This window comes from Haliotis asinina, chromosome 16 (genome assembly GCF_037392515.1).
Source record: "Haliotis asinina isolate JCU_RB_2024 chromosome 16, JCU_Hal_asi_v2, whole genome shotgun sequence".
Classification (NCBI taxonomy): domain Eukaryota; kingdom Metazoa; phylum Mollusca; class Gastropoda; order Lepetellida; family Haliotidae; genus Haliotis; species Haliotis asinina.
Window position 1 is genome coordinate 15,849,190 of NC_090295.1, and position 21,429 is coordinate 15,870,618.

The 21,429-nt window shown below is 37.5% G+C and overlaps 1 protein-coding gene across 3 annotated transcripts in view; it reads right to left on the bottom strand.

Annotated features, from left to right (window-relative positions):
• LOC137267912 (ATP-dependent translocase ABCB1-like) overlaps positions 1 to 21,429 on the bottom strand; it is a 168,631-nt gene that overhangs the window by 117,521 nt on the left and 29,681 nt on the right. For 2 of the 3 annotated variants that reach the window (XM_067802355.1, XM_067802356.1), the window contains exons 2-5: positions 5,020 to 5,062; positions 3,698 to 3,827; positions 2,422 to 2,561; positions 1,544 to 1,677 (exon numbers count right to left, since the gene is read on the bottom strand). In XM_067802355.1, coding sequence (XP_067658456.1) covers positions 1,544 to 1,677; positions 2,422 to 2,561; positions 3,698 to 3,827; positions 5,020 to 5,062 — 447 coding nt within the window. Of the gene's footprint in view, positions 1 to 1,543; positions 1,678 to 2,421; positions 2,562 to 3,697; positions 3,828 to 5,019; positions 5,063 to 20,535; positions 20,980 to 21,429 lie in introns of those variants that run through there. The other variant, XM_067802354.1, reaches the window with a different exon arrangement.

A 21,429-nucleotide genomic window follows, 5' to 3' on the forward strand; every position in this document is an offset into this window, starting at 1 on the left:
CATCCTCTATAGGACCCTCCCTAAAGACATCAACTCCACACCTTCTGGACACCCCTCTTGTACCCTCCCCAGGGTCATCCTCTGTAGGACCCTCCCTAAAGACATCCACACCTTCGGGACACCCCTCTAGTACCCACCCCAGAGTTATCCTCAATAGGACCCTCCCTAAAGACATCCACTCCACACCTTCAGGACACCCCTCTAGTACCCTCTCAAGAGTCATCCTCTATAGGACCCTCCCTTAAGACATCCACTCCACACCTTTGGGACACCCCTCTAGGACCCTCCCCAGAGTCATCATCCTCTATAGGACCCTCCCTAAAGACGTCCACTCCACACCTTCTGGACACCCCTCTAGGACCCTCCCCAGGGTCATCCTCTGCAGGACCCTTCCTGAAGACACCCACTCTTGATGCCTTGATATCCTCCAAGAAACACTAACAATGGCTCTTACTTTCTGCAGTGTGTTCATGCAGGTCAACTGGTGAATAGAAACTTCTTTGAGTGGCACTATAGAAAGTCAGATATGCTCATATACCAACAGATTTGTAGGTTCTTTTAAGTGCACAGGGTTGTGTACTGCACATTAGGGCTTGTCACAACACTCAAAGAGTCTGTACATGAAGCTGACTCAAAGGTTTTTACACCCGGTAACAGGTGGCCTCGATGTTGGCACCTCCAAGCTCGCTGGATTACTAACTTCAGGTCTAAGACAGCTTGCTCACTCTGCCCCAAAGAATAAAGAAGTTGTTCATCCATAAACTTTGTCTTTATATAGTGAAAAGAATTTTGCAAAACCACAAAAACTTATATTTGTCAAATGCAACTCGAACATTTGGCACAATATCAGTGTGTTTGCTGGAAACACTCTGGAACTTCTTGGCAACACTATGGACCTCTAGACCTGGATCCCCTTAATCCCCTTTCTGTGTACCCCTCCTTAAATTGGGCAACCCCTTTGAATCTTTGCGGACCACTATGACCTTTCTGCGTACACCCGCCTTAAACTGGGCAACCCCTTTGGATAAGGCAAGCTGTTAATACAGATCTCAGACATTGATAGTCACTGGCACTATACCGACTGATTATCAACAGTACTCAGAGAACTACTTCCAGTAAGATGAGAGCATTCATATGTTCATGATTGGGGTATTTACAAATCAGCATCCTCAACACAATCTAGAAGCAGTCCATGATAAAAACTTTCTACACTGTGTGAGTAAACTGAAACTTTATTCTGCCATAACAGTGTGATATTATTGATGGCACTCTTTTCATGACTCTTTGATAGTGATACACATACAGGCAAGAGTCTTATGGATGACAACGTCTTTAATGTGAAGCGTCATGATGTTTCAAAGTATTTGAACTGTTCATCATTCACCTGATGAAGGATAAACATTAAACAACAGACTTTGAAATGTTGTGACCCTTCACAATAAAGAAGTTGTCATCCATAACACTCTTGTCTTTATTTTTATTTTTATTTCTGATAATCAATCTCTTGTGACCAGTGATAGTTTTAGAATCAGTAACAACTTACTCTGCAAGACGTGTTGTCAATTCACCACTCTGATGTTCATCAAACCAGCCAATCTCTTGTCTCAGAACAGCTTTAAAGAATGCCTTTCTCAGCTTGTACACCTGACGCTCACAGGACATCGTCCAGAAGGACACCTGGTCATACAATCAAAGACAATTTCAGTTTCTCCCGAATTTCTTAATACAGTCTTAATTACACCAAAACTGTTCGAATATGTCACCAACTGGTAACAAAACTTAGATAATGAAGATGCAACAGTATCTTACATAAGATAAGACTGGATTGTGACAATATGATTCTTCAACTGATAATTTGTATTTGATACACCTTGCTACATATAACGATGAAGGTCCGTGTTAGAATACTGGCCTTCAGTAACCAATACTTGTCATAAGAGCCGACTAATGGGATCAGGTGGTCAGACTCGCTGACTTGGTTGACACTTGTCATCAGTTCCCAATTGCACAGATTGATGCTTAAGTTGTTAATCACTTTATCTGGCCCAAACTTGATTATTTACAGATTGCTGCCAAATAGCTGGAATGTTTCTATGTGCAGCGTAAAACTAAACTCACTCACTCACACTCACTTGATATATAATCTAACACCTCACACTAGCAATCTTAGTTTCCAATGAGATTCAGAGGTGGAAATTCATCATAAGTGAATAGTATCATCACATGCATTAACATTTAACCAAAGATATCAATAGGTATTCAAAATGACCTTGATTAGGCATATGTGTTGATTCACTAAATCCAAGATCTTTTACAAGCCAACAGTGACAAAATCGAGTTTTCTTCTTACAAACTCTGTCTAAATTTGACAGAGTTAATTTATGCAACAAACATAAAAAAACAAATAAGCACATCTCCTACCTGTAGATATGAGGCGACCATGACGCCTACTCCAATGTATACATAGTACAAGGCATATTTTGTCATCTGTTCCTCAAAGTCAATGGGGGGTGGTGTGAAGTTGCCAGATGTCCCATTCATATCGGGAAAGGTGGAATTACCTGATAGTAACCAAAATAAAAACACTGTAAATATATCTACATTAAAGAGCCTTGTGCATGTCTCTTGGTGCAGATGGGAATGGGTGGGTAACTGAGTCGTTAAAGGGTTGCTTTGTCACTCTGAAGGTCCAGGTTCAGTTCCCCACATGGGAACCATAAGTCAGGCCCATCCTGGTGTCCCTTGTCATGATACTGCTGGAATGGTAGGGGTAAAACAGTATGCCGTTTCCATGGTATGGTATACATTGCTATACACAGCATTCATTTCTGTCCACTTTGGATCGAAATATGAGATATGACCTCAATGCAGAAAATTCCCAACAAGAGCTAAACCTTACAGAAATACAGATTCTGTCAAAATGATTTCTAGAAGTTTTAGAAAAGGTCTTAAAAGGTTAATAAAATGACAGTGTGAAAACCGAGTATACCAAATCTTTTTGCTGCATTAGGATACACTGAACCGAGGGGTTGGATGATGGTACAGGTACACGTGATATACTAAACCGACAGCAAAATACTGTGGTTCCATTATACCATGATATACCATGTCACTCCTATGGAACATTGCTGTAAGCTGCATAAAAGCCAGCATGGTCAGTTTGGTGCTGATGCTCGATCCACCAGACAATACAAATGGTAAACAAGGCAAAGAACAAGGATGATATGGCTATATGCAAGAACTCCATCTACCCCTTTCAGAGTATTATTTGTGTTGCCAAGTTTAATCGGTTAGGTAATTTAAGCAGCAAAAGTGAGATTTCATTGGTACGGTCAACTTCCCATCGTAGACACCTGATTGGATAAAAAGCTTGCCAAGAGAGGCAAAGCCATAGATGCATCCAGGGTAAAGTGGATATTTATCGGAACATATACCCTCAATATATTGAGGATGACCTTGTTTGACTCGAGGAAAACTGGGAGTCCTCGCATTGTAGCCACAGTTTCTATCAATTTGTGTTGGAAGTAATAAACAGAATATTAAACTCGCTTCCGTGAAATACCATTTTCATTAAACTCGTTAAAGATTTAGTATCAAACTCGCTTTTGCTTTTGGTACCAAATCATTCATTCGTTTAATAAAAATGGTTCTACATGGAAGGTCGTTTAGTATCCTCTATGTCATGCACTTTACTCACCAGTCCCAATAAAGTCATTGGTCATGTCCCCGAACACAATGGAGAGAAGTGGCCAGCCAGATCCATGCACCATTGCCGCCAGTGTACCAACAAACATGAAGAAATAGTCCAGGCATGTCGCAAACTGGAACTGCAACAGAAATAGATAATCACATGAAATCAAGCATGAACTAACTTTATTGGTTGGGATTAAATCTTATCTGTATTTTAGATTTCCATAATCTGGGCCCTGTTCCACAAGTGTGATACTTAAAATACACTCATAACATTAAAATATCCTCTAAATATACTTTATGATTATTCAGTCAACCATGCATACCGTCCAAGACCCTTGTTTCTGATGTTAGGTAGACTATTGGCAGAATACAGTGGAAACAGCCTAAAGCAGCCATCATCAGGACTGTAGATATAATCCAGTTTAGACAACATGAAGCTTGAACTGAACCAGTTTTGTCACTCTAATATACATTATTGTGTATTATGGGGTTCTCTTAGTTACTGCATCCACTGACAATAGAAAGACTAAGATTTGAGCTGTGTCCACTCACTTGTTATATGCACAAATATACCCATATTGATCTAAGATTAAATTATCTTTGTCTACAACCATGTAATTTCAACACAGGATTAATTGGTTATAATCCACTTTCTGATGACTCCTCACTACACCTCGGATTAGACAGCACTGATTACTGTGTAAACACATATTTGAGAAGTACATTTCATGCTGAGATCTGAAACTGACAGATGACGGATTGCAGAGCACTTAAACGATGAAACATGTACTAGCCGTGGACAGGACTGAGATTTCATGAGAAGCTGTTCTAGAGATAAAAGTTTAACGTACCACATTAAATACATAAGCTTTTAAATCTCAGTTAGTATGTGTCCCTATAACAACTTGTAAACTGTCAATATGTATTGATTCCACTTGTTTGAGCATGTTCTTTCAGAAGTTTCCAGTTTCATCATCAATTTGAGGCAGGTTTTAACACCTTGTTTGGATTCTCATTTCTGCTTCAATCCTTGTACTTTATATTTGACAAAGCTTTCCTTGCCCTTAATATTAGACAAAGCTTTCATGCCACTACATTACAGAAGAATACATGGTGCTGGGAAACAAGGTGACTAAACCTGAGATTTACAACCCATGATCATAAGTTCCTGCAAAAGTCGACACTGCAGGTTACTGAGTCACACACGTCACAACTTGGGTAAAAGAATGAAAGAAAAATGTTTGAGTGAAAAGGTTTTCAGAAACCGAATGCAACGACAACTGATGAGTTTGACCATATCTATTAAATGTATATATATATACTGACCATTTCTCCAAATGTTGCTGACTTTGTATTTTTCTCTTCATCTCTGCAAAGAAAGCAATATAGTGAATGGTAAGAATCAGCTTCATGAACTTGCCAATGAAGTCACCCCATTACAGGTTCTTTGTATTAACTGGCCACGAAACAAATATGAACAAATATTTGCAAAGCTACTACGTTTATTTCTTAATGTAACTTGAAGCTTATCATACAAAAGCAACCTGTTCTCATTTTGATGACTGATTCTGACTCATCTAATACAATATTATGTCAATTTTAATATTATGTAAAATTTCCATGTACAAACGTGAACAAAGCATGTATAGTGGCGAGGCATTAACGTAAGCTATAGAGGCATGTTTGCCAATCCATTTCTAAATGAATGAAATATGTCTAAACAAAAAAATTGCAGTTAATATGGTTCTCCACATTTGTTTAATATTTTAAAAATGCAGTATTACTGCACTAATTTAAGATTCTTGTTAAAGGGTCAAAATATGGGGTAAAGGTTGTTTCATAGGAATCCAATTTGCACGTAATGACTATCATTAAAGTAGGTTTAACTTGAGGTCAGCGCTACACAACACCTGCAGATATGACAGGGTTGCCCAGAGGGATTAACTTGACCATCTGGCAGACTTGACAAGGATTAACAGTTGTGAACATCTGATAAGATAAGATAAGATGTAACTTTATCATCCTGAAATAAATTCTTTTTCTATCAAAAAGGCCTCAAAATGAATCATATAAAAAATTCACAAAAAATATACACAATAATTACATGCACAAAATGAATGCTGATGAGAAATGAATGCTGATTATAATTAATATACATAGGCTATTTAGGCTAAATTAGTCATTGTCGCCAAACATTTGTTGCATTAATAACACAAATTCTAGATGGTATGAAGGACTGTAAAGCTTTGTTTAATTTAAGTGAAGGTAATTGAAAGCAGTGTCCAGTGGAAGTAGTTCAAAATGGTGATTTATGCCACTTTTAGAAACATTCCAGCAATATGCTGGGGGACACCAGAAATGGGATTCACCCATTATACCCATGTGTGGAATAAAACCCAGATGTTTGGTGTGATGATCAAACACTTTCACCACAAGACTACCCCACTGCCCTGATGACAGAATCTGTGTTGTGCAAGGCTGACTTGGATAGTGCAGTGAATGTGTGAGACAGTTTATATTTCAGTCCCTCCTGGACACCATGACAAATTTCTAAGGATTCCACTGCAGTTTATGCAAATTCTGCATCCCTTTTTTCTGAATTCTGCAGAATATTTTGCAGTTAAATAGTTGAAAAGAATACCAACAAAAAATTATAAAGAATTTCAAACTTTACTTCTTAAACAGAAAAATTGTAACTGTTTTATAGCTTCATGACATTCAAGGTAAAGCCTGTGGTTTGTTTCTTCTTGCAAAATGGGTTTTTTTTAAATTTAGAAAGATTATGACAAACAGTACACTGGAGAGTTATCAGGTAGTAGTAAAACTACTACTGTATCCTAGATATTTAGTTAAAGCTAGCTTAGTACCATTGAACAATAGCAGATTAGTCTGAGGCTGGCATGTAGTGTGTGATGCTTATGGAAATTAAGGAACAGTAATGTTTCTTTTTGATTTGAAACTGAAGACAGCAATGTATCAGCCTGTTTAAAAATACATACCAACTAAACAAGGAATATGACATGAGCCCCTTACACAAAGCTGGGATTTACCTTGAGTCCTATATTTGAGGGTCCCTGGAAGTCATACTCTTAATTTCCAGGGGTCCTGGACTGCAAAATGGGGGTCCAAGACACTTAATATCATCATTAATACTATGTAATAATATTGTTGTGATTGAGTTACTGTCAATGTTTTGTGTATCATGATCATCACAGTAATTAAAGACCCGTGAAGATCCCGGGGTAGAATAGGCCTTCAGCAACCCACGTTTGCCATAAAAGGGGACTATGCTTGTCGTAAGCAGTGACTAACAGGATCGGGTGGTCAGGGTAGCTGACTTGGTTGACACATGTCATCGGCTCCCAATTGCGCAGTTCGATGCTCATGTTGTTCATCACTGGATTGTCTGGTCCAGACTCGATTATTTACAGACCGCCGTCATATAGCTGGAATATTGCTGAGTGCGGTGTAAAACTAAACTCACTCACTCACGGTAATTAAACTGCAAATGATACCATATCCAAGCTAGAAGCAGACTTAGTGTTTACTTATTATTACTTGATCATCATGTGAAAAAAAAGAACTTGGACATTTTCTGCGTAGATGTGCACATGTTAATCTATTTCTTTGCCTCCATTGTCACTTTTTATGCATATTGTGCCCTGCAAATCCCTGCACAAAGGAATGTTAACACTAAGACAATCATACAAGTATCTTACAAACATAACCAGAAGTGTTTCTTGAATATGGAAGTCACAAACACATCAGTACAAAGATAACTCTGTAAAACTGAGACTTGCAGCATGCCTTATTTACGGTGGATTGACAAGTTATATTGTCCAGAGTTAGTGAGTATGGTTTCACATCGCAATATTCAAGCAGTATCACGATGGGGACACCAGAAATGGGCTTGAAACATCGTACCCATGTGGGGAATCAAACCCAGGCCTTCAGGATGATGAGAGGACACTTTAACCATAAGGCTGCCCCCTACCCCTATTTATACGAGAGTTATAGTACTTTCTAATGTTTATATTATCCCCAAGCCTCTCTTCACCTCATAGCCCTGCCCTACATTCTGATACTATGGACTTTCTCTGCTGACCTTTACGCTCATGACCCTGACATTCAAACATCGTGACCTAAATTTGAAATCACTAAACATATAATATAACATTAGGGGGTTAAAGTGTTATCTATACTGAAACGTGCACTGTGTAAAATGAGAACAAATCCTTCTATCTAGTTAGTCTAGCCTAAGTAATAATAAGTGAACAGCAGACATGTCCGGCCATGGGATTTCTGAACTCATGAACAGTATGGAATGTGTTTGAATGTGAGTGTGAATGAGTTTCTTTTTTCTTTCAAAATGTCACATTGTCTACAATGACAATTCATTCCTTACAAGTGAGAGTCACCCTTACCCTGGAAGTGATCCTCAATCACGTAAAACAAAATTGCAAACAACAAAAACACTGAAATTAAAATATATACTACCAATAAGAATGCATATGACTCTCATTCTTAAAGTATGAATTATTACTGGTACCATATCCTTACCCTTGAGGTTATCCTCAATCAGCCCTTGGAAATTTTCACTTAGTCAAAGCCTGCATCTAAATTATTTAAATTCTTCAGAAATGCTGCAGTTCACAAGCTTGACATCACTGGATACATATACAATGTCAAACTTCCTTTTTTCAGTTTGAAACTAGTGTGGTAAAATTGAAAAAAATTACTTCTGATCAGTTAAGACAACATCTAGTTAGTCATTCGATACCAGTGTTTGAGATACTTAAATTTGGACAGTTGGACATCAGGGCCCGCTCTCGCCTGCAGGCTTTAAAATCTGTAGGCCCTAAATGAAATCTGCAGGCATATTTTGTTGAAGTCAAATCCAAAACAAAATACACTACACAGTACACAGGTTCACACTGTATCTATAAAAAAATTATCACAGACTATAGTGCATTGGGAAATTTGTATGTTAGTAAAGACTAGTGCTGCCGCTGATGAATCATGGGTGGTTCTCAAACATTAATGGGAAATGGGAATATGGGAATATGGGAAAGATTCTGGTTGAAAACAAAAGTTGACAGATAATTCACTGAAGGTCACAACTATTATTATTATTCAGCTGTTGAGAAAAGAGTTCTCATGTTAGAAAAATACATTATTGTATGGTAAATCAGTTTAGTTTGATGCCATTTTTTGCAATATTCCAGCAATATCACCAGAAATGTTCTTCACACATTGAACCCAGGCCTCAATGTGACAGACAAGCACCTTTACCACTAGGCCAACCTACCACCCACATCCTTGTACAGGGTGAGGTGGGATTTGTGGGGAGTCTACCCTAACAAAGCACTCAACAAATAACCAGCCCGCCACTACGGACACTATAGACAAGCAGCGAACATCAGACAATAGCTGTTTTACCTTCTATGAAGGCATACACTACACTACAGCTACCCTGAACCATATATGGCTTGTACACTGATAAGTCAAGATGATATCAGTCAATCAGCCATATATGGACTCCGACACTCAGCATGAAAAGTCACTGTGTGATAATGTGATCATATATGGGGCAGTTAGCATACACACATCTACAGGAATTGCAATGATTCAATGTGAGACTATATTTGGACAAGGACACCTGAACTGTAGTGACATACATGTCTCACTGTACTGCATAGTAATTTACTACTGAAAAACATATTCAAACAATTTGAAGTCAGTTTGTTGTTTTTTTTGTTGTTTAAGGCCTCACTCAGCAATATTCCAGCTATTTGGGGACTGTAAATAATAGAGTCAGGAATAGGCAATCCAGTGATCAACAGCATGGGCATCGATCTACACACGTGTGACAAAATGGTGCGTCAGCAGCAAGCTTGACCACCTAGGGCTCCTTTCATGAAACAACATTTACTAAGGCTAACCACATCTCCCATTTCTTTTCATATCCCTTCAAACAAACTTCAGATCTCAAGGTCTTTTGACTTAAGAAACATATAAGTTCATAGAATGCACTAGTATGCCTCACAGTCCCGGAACTGCATTTTTTTCTCTTCTGCCCAGCCCATTCTGCAATGCTGTATAGTCCTATATGAAGCAAGTCTAGATTTTCTCATGCTCTCCCATCTCACTGGGGCTCCTTTTCAATTAAAAAGGGATTATTTGTATCTTATAATTTTTTTCCAGAGACTAAATATAAGTCTTATTAAAGTGTCTTCCTTTGGTCACTTATGTAATTATGTGTGGGAAATTACATCTTTGTTGTGAATACACTGAGATAGTCTCCTAGGCCTAGATTTTCGAAGCTCTCTAATGCTAAGATTGTCATAAGTTAATGTAAACTTTAATACTACTTGTTATTGACTATGTGTATATAACACATATTTAGTAAGTAGTGTACTTGGGCTCATGGCCTTTATACTGAATTAACTATCTCTCACAGTTAGGGCTGGTTATCCATGTGGACCACAGAGATCTACATATCGATAAATACTGGAGAAATAATTTGCTAAAAAAGTGTGAAAGAAATTCATATATATCACACCACTGGTGTAGGGTGACACTTTATGCATGGGCTACTAACAAAGTAACATAATTAAGAAGTAGGGCCTAGATTTTCGAAGCTCTCTTAGCGCTAAGATAGTCGTAAGTGCCTTACATTAATGTTAACTTACTGTCCAAGTACTAAGAGATCTTTGAAAATCTAGGTCCAGCCCATTAATAATGACCTAACTTCGTATGTTGTGTGGGTAAATTAAAACAATATTTTATCATAAGTTTATGCACCATATTACCAATGACACTATTTTCACATTCACAAGTACTAATAATTTTGCCTCTCAATGATATTTCCGATTTTCAATCTTTTCAGGGAGCAGTTTTGACAATCATTATTCAGGGTCACCTGTGTACAACCTTTTAAAGAAGAGAAGAAAACACATTTTGACTTTCAAAATCTGACAAACGTTTTGATTGGCCAGATGAAAGGTCAGCATGGCCTTACCTGCAATTTTATAAGACTGTATTTTATGTAGGATTATCAAAAGATATTCTACTCATTGATCTTAAAATATTCATTTGACTGCAAATGCATGAATATGTTGAATACCCGCAGAAAACTATTCATATCACTGTGAATGATAACTTGCCAAGCACTCAATGGCTGAAGGTTATCTGAAGCCTTGAGTACAGGTATTTCAACCTGGACAAACTGACCTACTTTTTGACCCAAATAGGAACTGAACAGTCAAAACTGATGACACTATGTCTATAGATAGCAACTGACTAACATTGTGATTGATGCAGCATGTTTTCATACCATACATAGGCTGGTCATGGCTTATGAGGTGAAGTGAAATGGGGCTTAACGTCTTACTTCAGAAAGTTTCGCTCACATGACAACATGCATGCGAGGGTGTGTGTGGCTGCTTGTACCAGACTGTTTACAGTGCTAGCTCAACGAGATACTATGCCACAGTTAAGCATGAATACCCTACTCAGACATTATACTGACTCTGAGGCGACCGGTCCCTGTTGTACCCAATAATGTCGAGGACCAGTCAGGGACCAACAAGTATCATATTTTAACATATTTGGGTATGACATGGCCAGGGATTGAATGTGCAAATTTTAGCTCTCCAGGCAGATGCTCTACCCACTTCACCATGGAGGCAGCCCAGTCAAGGCTTATCAATGTAGCATGCTTAAAACAATAAATTATTACAACTGAGAACTATATATTCCACGTCTTGTGCAACATGAAAGGAACACGTTTCAAGGTGAAAGGTAATTTTGTACAAAGAGAAAAAATTCCAGTGTTACAGTTTGGGCTTGGTTTCATTATAGACCACTGAGTTATGATCAATATTTTACTGAATTACTAACAAACCATTGTTTATTATTACAAATAATTTAGAAGCAGCATATTAACAAACTCTATTGCATTACATTAGTTTATAAACAACGTTAACGATGACACAATATTCACATCCATAATCATTAATGAAGATTCCGATTGACTATATTTCTGATTATCAATCTTTTCAGCCAGCCCTAGATAAGGTAATAGACATTTACTGTAAAATGTTGGTATCAAACTTCATGTCATGTTTATTTCCACTTTAATGAACTCAGTCATTGTTTTCTTATGATCCATGACATTTAAACTTACAGTATTTACAGTAAACCACTCATTTTTCTTTGCTTATTTTGTTTAATCATGCTGTACGCCTCGGTGTTGTGAAAAGAATTCCTTTGTCAGGCAAACAAAGTATTATTATATTATTATAATGTTTTCAATAACTTTTCATGAAACCTTCCAACACTCAACCCTCCACTACATAAGTTTCTGTGACAGCTCCATAGCCAAGTGGATAAAGCGTTTGCTTGTCATGCCAAACACCTGGGTTCGATTCCCCTCATGGGTATAAGGTGTAAAGTCCATTTCTGGTGTAAACTGTGATGATGCTAGCAAATTGCTAAAATTAGTGTAAAACTATACTCTCACTCGCATCATTTTCTTCATGAGCACTGACAATATCTTGTGGCTAGCTGCAGGAATCTATATTACTTGTACACTGCTGGATAGATAAAGGTTTTACTTTTGATTAAATTCACATCCTTACACAGAACCAAGTAATAACTGGTAACATGAGATGAAAACAGAATTAGGAGGATATGAAAAGGATATTCAAGGATATGAAAAATTACACAATATACATAAACAGAAACTTGACAAGGTTAACTAATGCATAATTTCCAGAACAAAAATGCCTTAAATGGTTAAAAAAATGTTAAAAGAATATCTTTTCAAAGTTCTAAGATTTTGAAGCGCTCAGTTTGAAATATCAAATTCAACAGCCAAGGAAACAAGAGTCATCATGACATATCTCCCCGGCCCCCACATATTTCAAGGGACAAATCATCTGACAGTTACTTGTTGTATTTTTTAGACAATGTTTGAATTGTTTCCATGGAATTCATGAAAAATATAAATGCCATATATCTGTAATCAGAAAAAGTCACCATTTCAAGATACGTCTCGCATATCTGCCAAGATCTATTGAAAGATATGAAATGGTTTTCGAGCTGTGCTCCGGAAAGGAAGTCAACAACGCGTTCATGGAGACCAACAAAATAATAAATCACAAAAAACTGTAAATACCAAAAATACTTTAGGGCCTGCCACACATATCTACCAAGTTTTGCAGAAAAATATTGAACGGTTTTTGAGTTATGCTGCGGAAAGGAAACCCGCCCCACCACTAGACTAACACCAAAAACGTTCCATGAAAAAACGAAAAAAATAAAAATGCCAAAACTTTGTAAATAGCAAAAGGCACAACCATAGGTTGAGATCATAGGTTGAGTTTGGTCTAAAAATATTGAACGGTCTCTGAGTTATGCTCCGGAAATAAAATGATTACGGACGGACAGATGAGGCGTCGACTACATCCCCCCGCATTACATGCCGGGGTCTGCTCCGGAAATGAAACACACCTCTCACTTTTGAGAATAAGTTTCCATGGAGACCAAGAAAATAATAAAGCACAAAAACCTGTAAATACCAAAAGGCACCATTTCAGGTTCTCACTGATATATGTAACAAGTTTTGCAGAAAAATATTGAACGGTTTTTGAGTTCTGCTCCGGAAACGAAACACACCTCTCACTTTTGAGACTATGTCTGAAACATTTCCATGGAAACCAAGAAAATAATAAATCACAAAAACTTGTAAATACCAAAAGGCACCACTGTAGGTTCAGATTGATATATCTCCCAAGTTTTGCAGAAAAATGTTGAATGGTTCTTGAGTTCTGCTCTGGAAACGAAGCCCATCATTCCATTTTCAGAATAAGTCTGAAACGTTACCATGGAAACCAAGAAAATAATAAATCACAAAAACCTGTACATAGCAAAAGGAACTACTTCAACTTCTGACTGATATATTTACCAAGTTTTGCAGAAAGATATTGAATGGTTTTTGAGTTATGCTCTGGAAACAAACACCCCTCTCACCTTTGAGACTATGTCCAAAACGTTTCCATGGAAACCAAGAAAATAATAAATCACAAAAACCTGTACATAGCAAAAGGCACCACTTTAGGTTCTGATTGATATATCTACCTAGTTTGGTCTAAAATACTGAACGGTTTCTGAGTTATGCTCCAGAAACAAAAAGATTACGGACGGACAGACGAGGCGTTGATTATATGCCCCCGCATTACATGCCGGGGGGAAAAAAGTATGAAAGATATAAGGAATCATAATGCTTGAACGTTCCTGCTATCAAGTATGCATACGCAATATGTACACTGTACCAAATGCATTTAGGGCTGTTACCTTTGTACTGAAAGACATCCAGTAAGTGTGGGCTGGACTTGTCAGTTGAACAATAAGGCACATTGATTTGTTGGGGTTTTTTTATAATAAAATATATTACATGTAACAGTATGTGTTTTTCATATCAAACACCACAGAAAATGTTATATGTGTACCACAAGGTAGAAGTTGAGTCATTGACCTGAATACACAACAAGCAAAATGGCTGAACTAGAACCATTTATGACAGTCAGCAAAATTCCAGCTCTATGAAGATTAGGTTGGTATTGCACCCCATGCTGCCCTGATTCATTATATCAGGTGTTAACGCCATCGGTACAAGATATGTTTATTGTCACTAACACAAGTCACCAAGTTAAGGGGGAAATCTCACCGGTCATGTTAGATAATAACATAAAGTTTAAATGTGTAATAGCCAAGGGATGACTGTACAAGTTTGTTTTAGAATTGACTCAATAAGTAGTGAGTCATGATATGTTGTCCCTGTTAGAGAAGGCCGATCCTATGCGTATGACTTATCACACTGATTCTGACACAAACATTCACCATACAGAAAATGTAATAGGTGTTGTACCCATTATTATCCTGAATAGCAAAAGAAAATTAAAAATTTAATTAAAAATGAAATCTCATAAAAGTAAGCATTCATGTTTATGTCTTCTACTAAAAAAAGCCAGACTTGCATTTTTTTTGCTGTTCAATAATTATTCATAATTATTCATTATTTCACTTGTTGATGACACTGACACCAGATAGTGTTTCTGTATAAAAATCTTTCCAATCACATCATAATAGCAACATGACAGTTTATATTTGAACAGAGACTCAGGAAGTTCATCAGTTGATGATGACAATGCTTGAAACCAAGTGTGTGAACTTGATTTTCAAGATTCAGATGGTAGGGAAATGAGTTGCACATGCAGAACGTTGTCCTTGTCATATCTTTACAATCTTATGTTCAAGAATCTGTGGAAGGCTAATTCAGTCATAAACATTTATAGCTTGTATTTCTGATCTTCAGTGGTGAAATCAAGACACTATGAAAATAATGGCACTTAACTTTTGTGCATGTGTATATGTGTTGACAGATACCGAAGCTTTACCAAACAATCAAAAGATCAAAACAAACCATTTTAACATCAATCATTACTATTTAAAGCACACAATATAAGTGCCGAGATTTGTTTTTGTCACAAAGTTGGTGAGGGTAGCCTAGTGGTTAAAGCGATGATGCCAAAGACCAAGGTTCGACACCCCACTTGGGTACAATGTCTGCAGCAAGTAACTCACTCACTCACCCACGTTTGAAAAGTTGAAAACAGATTAATGATGTTCAGTGCATGCGCTTAGAGCATGTCCCTTAGTGATGTGGATGAGGCGCCATATAAGTACTCTTATTGTTATTTACAGATTGAGATAGAAATGCAGCAGAGAGGGTTCGGGTGATCCATCGTGTGAACTTTTACTGCATCTCCATCCCTCCCTCCCTCCCTCTGAGAGACTAGTTTACAAGTAATTATGATGTTGATGTGTACCCCCCGTCACATGTTGGCAGACAACTGTAAAGGACACCAATAAAGGATTCCTATAATGAAGACACCAATAAAGGACATATGTAATATACACCTTTAAAGGACACCTATAACAGAAACACTTATAAAACAAATCTATGATGGAATACTTATAAAGGACACTTATAAAGGACACTTTAGGGGAAACCTATAATGGAGACACCAATAATGGACACTTATAAAGGATACCAACAATACTAATGGAGACACCTATAAAGGCATTGATGAAGGACACTTTTAAGGACACCCATAATGGGGACACCTATAAACGACACCAAAAATGGAGAGGCCACTAAAGGACACCAAAAATGGAGACACCAACAAAGGACAGCAACAATGGAGACACCAATCAAGGACACCAACAATGGAGACACCAATAAAAGACACCTCTAATGGAGACACCAATTAAGGACACTTTTAATGGTACCTATGAAGGACACCTACATTAAAGACACCAATAAAGGACACTTATATAGGACATTTTTAATGACACCAACAATGGAGACACCTACAAAAGGCACCTATTATGGAACACCAATAAAGGACACTTATAAAGGACACTTCTACAGCCACCAACAATGGAGACACCTCAGTCCACTGGAGTCCCAATCCACAAAGCATTCCTGATGTTACAACCTGAAGTAACTCTGTAGTTTATCACAGGTTTATGAATGTCGAATGTCATAGTGCAAGAAATATTTTGTGACCCGTGTTGCCTAGACTATGTCCTATGTTTAAACCAGATGACCTATCAAGACCGTCATGTGATCATAAAAAGATGTTTACATTCACTTGTTTCAGGCTGATGTACACATTAACCTTGTAAGTCTATTTCTCCCAAAAGTGACAACAAAGAGCAATACTACCCCACCCCCTACCCCCCCTGATAAAATTCCTTGGGATACTTTTAACAATAGATAACTCGTAATTTCAACAAGAATTATCAGTCTGTCAAGTATGACAAAAATGCTGAGTACATCACACACATACTATGACAAGAAAAGTGGTTTGACATTGTCAAAAATGTGGTCCTTCTATTCTTTTGTGTTTTCTCAATGGTGTTCATTTTGTTAACAGGTGGATTTTTCTGCACAATTACATTAACAACTGTGTAATTCAGCTTAAATGATTAATTGATTCTTACAAAAATAACGCATGTCAAATTCCTCTCACTCACTCACTCAAATCAATCAAAGAGGTCCTATCAAAAATCATTTTCCTGAAGCTGTTACCCATGAAATGAGGATATTAAACTAGAAAAACTAGAATATCTGAAAGCAGTGAAACGGAATTTCTGATGCATGAAAACAAGAAACGTAATTGGTCTTTGCAAACTCAAGCCTTGAACAGACGACTAACAAACATGATAAAATCTTGAGTACATTTTTAAACAAATAGTGCATCAGTCATAAACAAATAATAATTATTTGCATTTACAGCAAAGGAATTTATTTAGAGATGCAAATAGAATACTGTGATGGAGACACTTACATGTCATTAAAAAAAGTGTATTATCTACATTTCCTTAAAAGAAAAAAAACACAAATATAATATAACTGGTTTCTAAATTTGCATGTCAGATATGTAGTAAATAAGTGAGTGTCGCTTTATGCTATTTTTAATAATAATCTATCAATATCAATGCTGGGGACACCAGAAATGGACTTCACACATTAAACTCAAGTCTTTGACGTGACAAGTGAACTTTGACCACTGGGCTACAACACCGCACCTGTACTGCTGTAGTAAATAACAATTCGTAAACAGAATTTTGTAAAGCTTAATCCAAGAAGGATGAATGTTCTTAGTTATTTTAGAACTGACTCAGTGACTAGTGAGTCATAATACATTGTCTCCTAAATAGCATACCAATCCTCCTTGTGCAGCTTATCTGACACAAGGATCAACTATTCAATCAAATTTCTTTTAAAAATGTTTTCAAACCCTGTCCAGTTTCTTCAAGGTGCATTGGTAGCCAGGTAGTTAAAGCAATCACTAGCCATGCTTCAGACCCTAATTTAGTTATCTACATGGGTACAATGTGTGAGACCATTTCTGGTACTCCCCCTAGGATATTACTGGAATATTGCTGTAAGTGCTTAAAAATACACTCACTCACTAATTTGGTTTACTCATGAGAAATTGTCATGAATCCAGATGTATTTCAAAAAATGCTGAGTTATGTCTGATTTTTTCTATATCATGTTCATATTGCAACTGGCATCCTAAGTAGTAATTTTGCCATTTTTCATTTATTATTAACACATCACCTGATATAAATCCAAATAATATTCAAATAATATTCCAATATGTATCTCATTTGTTATTTTCATTAGATAAATATGAACGATATTAGCCTACAAGTGCAACACCTGATATGGTAACAATTCTAAGAATCTAAGTATTCAACCGTATTCAATGTGCACATATGGGATATATTAATGTTGACACCTTGTTGGTAAATGAATATGAATCAAACTGAGCCCACCAAAGTCTAATCAAAACTCACTATTTCATCAAAATGTTTTGCTTTTTTCAGACATCAGGATGATGTTTCATATTATGAAAGTATTTCACAACTCTTATACACACAGTACATGACAATAAGATGATTGTTTGCCACATCCTATTACTTCAAGTTTCTGTCGTATAGCTGTCATTACCGTGATAATGAACAGCTTAAAGCTGACATGTGAAAATCAACTTTATGTGACAAATGTCACTTATATACCATTGTATCAAACCTGTATCCTACAATCATTAGTCACTAGTTTAAATGATGCGGTCCATGATATCAGGAAACAGTAAAATCACATTACATGGATAATTCTTGTTTATGTCCAGGCTATGGGTCTGTTTACTGATTTTATGACATGACAGTATTTCTGTTTATCCATATCAGGATAGAGCGACCCAGGCAAAACAAATACACACACCACGCATACACTGCAGTGGTTTTGAAAGAATCAAGTTGTTTACTGAGAGAGCTGAGAACTGAAACTGACATGGGTGGATCCAGAGGAGAGATGCAGGATGCGCACCCCTCCTTTAGTCCAGAAATTTTGTCAAATGACCATTGAAAATGTGCAACCCCTCTTTTCTCGGTAGTGTGCACACCCCCTTCCTCAAAAAAGCTGTATCTGCATCTGACTGATATCTGATCTGGGCCTCTTTTCACAAAGCACTCAGGTGATCGTAAGCCGCTAAGGCAAACTTAGTGCAATGTTAAAGAATGTGACGTAATGTATAGCAGAGGTTGCTTCGTGAAAGGAGATCATGACATGCTTTGGACATGATGTCCAGCATAGAACAACCTCAGTGCAAGTGATGGTGACAATGACGATGACGACGATGACGACGACGACGATGACGATGATGATGATGATGATGACTAAGAGAATATGCTAACAAAGATGTAAACCCTGCCGTCCTGTCCTTTAAACATGATGTGAGTGACTTGAAAACTGATTTAGAGCTATGACGAATAGAGGAATATGCACACTGTCCACGTGCAACAAGATTTGTACAATCAGCTGTCACTGATTGCTATCCTGGTGTGATGACTGTGCTGATCATCATTCTGATAGGGCTGACCGACATGACTGAAAAATATGCTTATCCCTTTCTTCAAAGCAGCTAATTATGCACGTTAAGATGCTGAATCAGTTAATTTGGGATATTCGTATGGATTTAAATACTGAAGATATATTTTGAAATACATTTCAGAATCAAACATAATTTTCAGGTTAACGATGGGTTTGATTCTCCACATGGGTGCAGTGTGTGATTGTGAAACCTATTTCTGGTTTACCCTGCCATGATATTGCTGGAATATTACTAAAAGTGTTGCAAACCCATACTCACTCACGTGTGAGCCATGCTGAAGGTGGACATTTGATTTGCCAGATTGGTACAATGTGTGACGCCTATTCCTGAAGTCATTCTCCGTGATGATATTTCAAAAGGTGGCATAAAACCTCCCTCATGCTCAGATGATAACAGGAAAACTTTGCAGGAAAATACAGATGGTAAAGGTAAGAAACCTGGAACTGGACAGTTAACTAACTGACTGATTCAAGAGCTAAGAAGCTTTCTGAACACTGCACAACTTTATATTCAGGATTTTCCAAAAACGATTGAGAGTCTTCCATATCATGCAATTAAAAATAGTTTTCCACATCATGCAACTAAAAATAGGTGCATACTCTTCTCCTTAAGAAACATCGCAACACTCCATTTGAAGAAAATTTGAAGTCTTGACCCTTCAAACTAGTGGTCGATAGTAAGAGCATAGTGCACATGAATGAGTGACTGGGTTTAGTTATATGCCACATTTACAATATTCCAGAAATAACATGATGGGGACACCAGAAATGGACTGCACACATTGTACCCATGTGGGTAATCAAACACTTAGGCCACAAGGCTTCCCACTGCCCCTGCACATGAATGGGTTTAATGAAAATTAAGCATGTCATACATGTATATCCTCATCTTCGCATGTTTGAGTGTTGGTTACCATGCAAACACTTATAAAAAACACAAACACGACACAGACTCTTTCTTTTGACTCTCTCTCTCTCTCACTCACACACACACACACACACACACACACACACACACGCAGAGACATCACAACTGTATGACACTATCGCTCATACATTGACTATACAATATGATTAGTTCATATAAATAAACTCGTATTACACCCAAGGCCTACATCGACCACAGCATTGTGGAGAGTCGGCTGCTGGACTAAGAATATTAGATATGTACACTTGCATCTTTCAATATATTGTCATTGGGGACTTTAGGACAGAAATGACAAGTTTAAAACATTACAATATCCGATACTATCACGCGGATCTAGTATTTACGCACTCTTACAAAGCATAAGCATAGAATTATTCACCCCTTTTCCTTGGTATCGCCAGGCTTGAAGACGACATGGTCGCTGTAGTTTTTCTCAGTCGCCCCCGAACTTAAAAGGGGTGTTTTCTCTTCCGCTGTACCCATGTCTAATTGAAACACAGCTGACAACTATTAACGGTGTCACCACAACTGGCATACACTTGACACTGTCACGTCTATGAAACCAGCGTTGATATTGCACCAGACGGACCCTGTCATCCAGATAGCAGGGTATGGCCAAGCGATATTCTCCTCGTTATAAGGCGTGTAACGGGAGATGTTGTTTTGTCGATGTTTTCCGAGTGTGGTTACCTGGTCTGACGGTGTCAGCGGCGGATACTGACTCGTTCAAAAGTACAGATGACGTATTCCCCTCAACTTTCAGATCTTTTGCGTGTAAAATGTTTTACTAACCCGTCAACGACCTTATTTGGTGATAAGAATTCGCTAACAGGTCAGCAGTGAACAAGTGTAAACATGGATTTTCCAGGTCGTGTCATACACGCTGAACACATTTTGTGTGCCAAGTGGAGGAGTACATTATGATACATTGTATTCAGTACAAAAGAACTGAACTAAGGAGAATATGATATTTTGTGATTTTACCCTTTACTTTGTCTTTCAACACTACGAGGTACTGTGGAAATATGTGAGCGAGTGAGTGAGTTAAGATTTGAAGTCAAATATCGGTAATATTTCAGTCATATGGAGACAACAAACATGTTATACTTTCATAATAAATAAAGCTAAATTATAAAAACCTGTCAACGAAGGACAGTTAAAACAACTAGAATATAGCAGATTAAAATGTATAGCTAGTAACTAACTTTGAAACAGACGGAACTATAGATGACAAGGACTATATATTGCCAACAACTGATTTTTAACGGTAGGT